General features: G+C 38.7%; 1 protein-coding gene across 1 annotated transcript in view; it reads left to right on the top strand.

Moving 5' to 3' along the window:
• Window positions 1–5,547, top strand: part of SPAST (spastin) — a gene marked incomplete at its 3' end in the record, with an annotated part of 26,722 nt that extends 21,175 nt beyond the window's left edge. The window contains exons 8-11 of the mRNA XM_027899168.1: window positions 3,119–3,193; window positions 4,270–4,341; window positions 4,854–4,929; window positions 5,456–5,547. Of these exons, the coding sequence (XP_027754969.1) occupies window positions 3,119–3,193; window positions 4,270–4,341; window positions 4,854–4,929; window positions 5,456–5,547 (315 nt within the window). The remainder of the gene's footprint in view (window positions 1–3,118; window positions 3,194–4,269; window positions 4,342–4,853; window positions 4,930–5,455) is intronic.
• Between the last annotated feature and the right edge of the window lie 1,476 nt (window positions 5,548–7,023).

Here is a 7,023-nt window from a genome sequence, read left to right as displayed (position 1 = left end):
TTGCTATCAGTAGCTGTGTGGTGATAGCCATCTTGGGGAATGTAGGATCGATGTGTTAAAATACTGTCATAAAATTCCTTGTCTTCTGGTTAGTCAATGCTGGAGAAAGTGGCTGGGGCAAGAGCTTAAAAAAAACAAACCCCAAGCCAAAACCAAACCATCAAACCACAAACCCCTAAAAAAAAAAAACCAACAAAACCTCCACGAAACAAACAGCAAGAACAAACAGACAAAAATCCTCACAGTTTGTGAGGCTTAGTGTTCCAGATAGCTATAACTGGTGTCCAGCCCTACGTGGCCATGTAAAGGTCAAAGATCTGAATTGGAAGAGTGAAACGGATGAGAACTGTATAAGTAAATTAGGTCATGGCACTATCTGATTGGAAAAATGCTATATTGTTGCTGTGGTCATCTAATGTGTTGGTTAGACACTGTGAATAGTTTTTTCTAGCAGGACAGAATGCAACGAAGTGTAGTGAACAAGCAAGTACACTTAAGTACGTAATATTTAAGGGCAGATTTCCTCTTTATCTGGCAGCGTGGAAATTGGTCATTTAGACTTTTACTGATCATAGATGATACCTCAGCTACTGTTACTGCCTAGATCCAGGCCTGGTCTATATATTACTGGAGTTTTCTAAGTTAGTTTAAAAAAAATCGAACTGGTCATTTTCTAAGGCCGAGTTTGCTAAAAGTGGCATGACTTTTGCAGAAATTGTGTGCAGTGTTTTACTGCAGTGCTCTGGTGAGGCCCCACCTGCAGTACTGTGTACAGCTCTGGGGTCCCCAGCACAGGAAGGACACTGGCCTGTTGGAGTGAGTCCAGAGGAGGAGCACCAAGGTGATTGGAGGGATGGAGCACCTCTACTATGAGAAAAGGCTGAGAGAATAGGGATTATTAAACTTGGAGAAGAGAGGGCTCCAGGGTGACCTTATTACAGCATTTCAGTACCTGAAGGAGACCTACAAGAAAACTGGAGGGGAGCTGTTCACAAGGGCAGGTAGTGACAGGACAAGGGGGAAAGACTTCAAACAAGACTTAGGTTTGGATGTTAAGAAGAAATTTTTCACTATGAGAGTGGTGAGGTGCTGGAAACTTGTTGCACAGAGAAATTGTGGATGTGTGAGAGGTGTCCCTGCCCATGGCAGGAGAGTTGGAAATAGATGATCTTTAAGGTCCCTTCCAACCCAAACCACTCTATGATTCTATGCTTATTGAAGCAAAATTGCTGTTTGTACTTTGTTGGCTTCTGGGTCTCATTTGTCACATTGACAGGTGACTGGAGTTGCTCTGGTTTTCCTCTTAATGTAGCTTCTGGTTTTGAAGCATTGCAGGGAAGAAACCCTAAACCTGGCATAGCATCACAGAAATATTAAGCTTAAGGAAAACTTTGGCAGTAAATGTGCATGCTCTGATGATGTTATGCAGAAGGAAAATGTCACTGTTCCACCTCTGTTATTACAGTGCTGTAGTGTGTCAAGTTTGTTGTTCAGTAACACTGGTACAACGACCTGGGTGGGAAGGACTTTGAGATGTGAGGCTGGGAGTAGTTATGGCTCTTTTACAGTAACAGATGGTATTTTCAGTGAGGTTGTCTTCCTATTATTGTAGCTGGCCTGACCTCAGTGTAGGTTGAGATGTAATAGGAGCCAAGAATCCTGTGAATTTTTAAACTTTCTTTGGAAGAAGAGAGGTTGGTTTTATTCCTTGTAAATGAACATAGTACATGTAGCAAGTATAGGGGGATATTTAGTAAATTAACCCTAGTTAAGTTTTAACCCTAATGAGTTTTGAACTCAAGTTCATATTTAACAAGCCAATTAATGGTATTTTTTGGGGAGAGCAAGAGTTGAGGTGCATAAACAGAAAATGCCGGCTGCAGTCATTTCAGCAGTAAGATGCTAATGAAATGGTAGCAATTAGTTCAGACCATGATTAGTTGGTTAACAAAACCTGAAAAGCTTAATGTTTCTTGGTGATAAATGACAGTTGCAGCTGAACTGTGTAGGTGATTATCAAGGTGAGGAAGTTATAGATTGGGCCTGGGCTGTGTGAACATGATGGAATTTCCAAAGAATGATTTCAAACAAAGGAGTCAGACAGAAAATGCAGATGGTGGTGTGCAGCATGGAAAGCAGAAACACTGGAGTGTTCACTTAGTGAATAGGTGGGTAACCACTTTTAGTGATCAGAGTCAAGCACAAACAAAATGCTGTGGATGATGAAATAATAGAGAAAATGCATGTTAGTCATGGTAGAAATACAACACTGGTAATGGAGTTATTTGTATTCATGGATATTGTTGAAAGAAATGTCTCCTGACAGAGCTGTTTAGACATGGGATGTATATATAAGAGATTCTCTACTTTTCCTTTTGCTTATTTGGTGGAATTATTAGGACCTGGAAGGGAGGGGTGAGCATGAGACCAAAAAAGGAACTCTGAAAGTTTTGAGGAAGGGAGTAAAGACAAAGTGCTGGAGAAAACAGGCAACAGTAACAACTAAGAGATGTGTTCTCTATGGGAATTTTTACACTTGCTTGCTGTGATACTACATATGATTGGTGCTATGTTATGGTGTGGGAAAGATGAACCCAGTGCAAAGTGAGAGGGAGGAGATGACTATCAGTAGCATATAGAGGGAGTAGGTGGTTGTTAAGTAATATTCTAAATAGTTTTGTTGAAAGCTTGTCTTCTCAAGTTTCATTTAATAAAAAAGGAAAGATGGAGTTCTTCCATATGGAGATTGTAGGAACATTGCTTTAGCTCTCCTACTACACACCTGCAGTACCTCCTTTGTAACTGGAATTGGTGCTTTAAACTTGATAGGCTAGTCTGTCTTGTGGAGAGTGTTTTAAACTACTTTCACAGTGCATCCATGCACAGAACAAACATAATGTAATTTAACTGCTGTGTGGGAAACAATAGTGGCGTGCATTAGGTCAAGTTAGTCACAGAGAGCACAGCTCTCTCAAAGCCTGTACTGTTGTGGCACTGCTACTGTTACAAGCACTGCTAACCAGTGAGCCATTCCTCAGTCTTAGACCATTTTCTTACAAAGGCAAAGCACTGTTTTATTAAATTCTTTGAAGATAACTTATGATGATGTGCTTTTCAGTTATTTACAGGTCTAAGAGCTCCTGCCCGTGGTTTATTGCTGTTCGGCCCACCAGGAAACGGGAAGACAATGTTGGTGAGAAAATTACTTCACGCATGAGTTAGTGGGCTTAAAATGTAACCAGGAAGGGTAGCTTTTAGTTTGGCTTGTGTGGTAATAAACTGTATGTTCTTCTTGAATATGTTATTATGGTGTCATTTTATATACAGAAATGTGAAATTGTTCCTAACTCTGGATTTTATGGAGAAATACATTTCGAAAATGGGGAGGGAGCACAGTAGCAAGAAAGAGGATTGTCTCACACACTGATGTGCGAAGAGTGTAAGGGCTGTTGAACTGTTGGGCTGCAGCTTGTTTTCTCAGCCTGATGTACTAGATTTGGGGAACTGGAGTGAAATGGCTGTGCATCAGCCAGGGAGCATTGAGTGTCCTGATGCAGCTGAGCTGGGCACAGCGTCCTGCATCACATGGCATGGCTGCAGCTGCACACTCTCTTTGCTGGCACTAGAGCTGGATCAGCTCTGAAGTGCAGGAGTGTGAATGTTGAGGAGCCCACTTAGGCTCAACTGTTGTGTTTTGCATACTAGAACATAATTGCTGATCACTAAAATTAAACTGTATAACCAGGCAATCATAATTTCTTGAATATGCTGAAATTGTTGAAGAAGATAATCTTGAATGAGCATTCTGACTGAACTGATTGTATTTACTAGCTTTCAGGAAAGCTGCTTGTTTTATAGCTAGGGTAAGGAGAAAAAAAACCCATAATTTTTAATGTGATTTGATCCAACTGCTGCCTTAAATTACCACACAAAATTAGTTAAAGTTGATTCAGATGTCTACTCAGGATAGATTGAAAGGAGTTGGGGTCTTGTATTCTTCAGTAAGCAAGTTGTACTTGGCTATGGAATAAATGTGATTAGAGAAGTCTAAGGGAGTCTGGAAATTTCTTTAGTAGTTTGCCTGCTTATCCGTTCTTATTTGTAAGTGGCCTGTACAGAAGTTTTCTGAAGCATTTACAAGGTGTTCTCTTTGAAGAAATAGGGTTTTTCAAAACCATAAATCAGGACATGAATGCTTGCTATGGAAGGAGAGAACTATCTTCAGTGTGATGTTTCAAAAAGTACATTTTTTTCCCCCCATTCTCCTAGGCCAAAGCAGTTGCTGCAGAGTCAAATGCTACTTTCTTTAATATAAGTGCAGCGAGCCTAACTTCAAAATACGTAAGTAGCAGCTGGAAATTATGTTGATCTGAAAACACACATCCTGTAGTTTGGTCTTGAGAAAGCTAGAGATGTCTGGGTCCTTGGTGACCTGTTAGCCTGTAGTGAGCATAGTTTTTAAAAAGTGACTTGTGAAGTAAAAAAATTCAGTTTGTACTTGTGATAAATAATGTGAAAGGTTTTTGCACTTCAGGATGACCCTGACTTCCTGTAGGTGAGTGGTTGTGGAGTTTTTCTTTTTTAAAAAGTAAATTAAGTGGGTCCCAGCTCCCTTTAACTCTCTTTAATTTAGGCACCAAAATCTCTTGACAGTTAACTGAATTGTGATCATAAGTGAAATTGTAATGTTTCTTTTAAGACATATGTAGCACTGAACTAGTGATAATCTGAGTGTGTATAAATGGACTGAGTACAACTGGCTATCAGCAAGGTTTTCTGTAGGCCACTTACATTGCTGTCTTGTGGTAAAAACTTTCTAAACTCCCTCCAAAACCAATTTATTGTTGTTTTAGGTTGGCGAAGGGGAGAAGCTGGTGCGTGCTCTATTTGCTGTAGCCAGAGAACTTCAGCCTTCTATAATTTTTATTGGTAAGACCTTAAATGTTGACTCTTGTTTATTTTCTTAAATAATCTTACTTATTAAATTGGAATAATTGGATAAACTTCTTTTGGGTAATTCTGCGCTGCAGGACAAGTGTCTCAGATGTGACCTTGTGGCTTATCAGTTGTTCCATAATAGAGCATGTTAAATTACTGTTTTGTTATTTAATTGGTGTTAATAGTGTGAAGAAATGCCCTCAGAACCACAAATACTGTGCTGACTCTACAGAGTAAGTCCATTTGTTTATTAAACTTCAAACATGAATATTGGTTTTGCTTGTCCTCCGCTGCAGTTTTATCAGCAAGAATTTTTTTCCTCTCCTCTGTGCTTGGTATTACATGTTCAAAGGGCAACACATTACACAAGCTTTTAAACTTTACTGAGATCTATCTGTCTCCTAAGAAATAAAGATGTGATCTCTCTTATGGAGCCCTGTGTTAGCAAAAGAACTTAGGCAAATATGAAGACTTTGATGTTGTATCCTTAATTAAGATGTAGTTCTTTGTTTTTTAGATGAAGTTGATAGCCTTCTATGTGAAAGACGAGAAGGTGAACACGATGCTAGCAGGCGTTTAAAAACAGAATTTTTAATAGCATTTGATGGTGTAAGTATTTAGTCTTGGGTATTGTTTGATTTAGCTGAATTGGCTAATGTAGTGGGTGCCAGTACAAGCTGTAGATAAAGTACAAAAGATTTGGCTGCTGGGGGCTTAACTCTGTCTCCCTTCTTTTTTCTGTTGCTGTTAATTTTTTACCTGCTTACTGTGTTATTCTGGAAAACTCAATCTGAAGTTTAAGGTAGTAATCTGGAGATGAGCTGAAGTAACGGGTTGAAGAATGATGCACACAGAAGAAAGGATAAGAATTGGCAATAATAAAGGAGCTGTGAGGACAAACGTTCTTACAGAGCAGGAGGGACATTTGAGGGTTAGGGAGAGTTCAGGGTTTTTCTTGGCATTGTGAGCTAGAGAAGACAGGATACAGTATGAATATATTTAATAGCAGGTATGCATTATCCAAAAAGAAGAACTAGGCTTCAGAGTGGGACACACACACAAATGAGTATCAGAATATTTTTCTGTCACCCAGCACTGTTTTCTTGTATTGAAGAAATTTAGTTTATGTTCCATTAGCACAGTGGAATATTGCTTCAGTGACGAAGCAATAGTAATGAGGTACAGGAGGAGAAGATGATAACTATATGGAGAGACAACAAAATTGGGAAAAACTCCAAAATGGATGGATCAGGACAAGTAATGCAACATGATGGTGATATGCAGAAATTGTTACACACATACAGTTTTCTCTTAGAACTAAAAGGGCAAATTAAACGTAAATATTAAGTTAGCAAACTTTGCATTAAGGGTAACTATATCATACAACATTTTTGTGGAAGCTTTTGAACTTTGTAAGGTAGCAGTGAACTTTAGTCTATGAAGGATTGGACACCAGGTGAATAACAACATGTCTCTGACACCCCAAAGTTTTCTCCAAGGTTTGGAAGCTATAAGTCTCCCTATTATTTGGTATAAAATTAAGTCTTACAATTGAGTGAATTGGGAGGGAAGTTTGCTGTATCTTCCTACTGTTGAACAGCTTCTCATTTTGATTCCCAGATTCTTGGGCGACCTGTTTTAGATGAATCTCTGATCAGGTGTAGTGGTTCTAGCTATAGTTTAAAGTTTTGATTCTCCCTCTGTAGGCTTCAAAACAATCTTTGGTATTAAAACTACAACAGTAGGAAGTCTAGGTTTTAAAACGTAATTATCTCTGGATGACTTAACTTCTGAGTGCCTTTTATAGTCTCAAGTTTCTCCAGCAAGACTTGTCAAGCAATATAACTTGGGCATAGTATCAGTGTCCTCTGTTTACATTATCTTTTTTCTTTTTTTTCTCCTTTTTTTTTCTCCTTTCTTTTTTTTTCTCTCCTTTCTTTTTTTTTCTCTCCTTTCTTTTTTTTCTCTCCTTTCTTTTTTTTCTCTCCTTTCTTTTTTTTTCTCTCCTTTTTTTTCTCTCCTTTCTTTTTTTTCCTCTCCTTTCTTTTTTTTCCTCTCCTTTCTTTTTTTTCCTCTCCTTTCTTT

This window comes from Empidonax traillii, unplaced genomic scaffold (genome assembly GCF_003031625.1).
Source record: "Empidonax traillii isolate 1590-97213 ecotype Southwest subspecies unplaced genomic scaffold, ASM303162v1 scaffold648:size464035, whole genome shotgun sequence".
Lineage (NCBI taxonomy): Eukaryota > Metazoa > Chordata > Aves > Passeriformes > Tyrannidae > Empidonax > Empidonax traillii.
The sequence above is the reverse complement of the archived record's forward strand: the minus strand, read 5'-3'. Positions and strand labels throughout refer to the sequence as shown.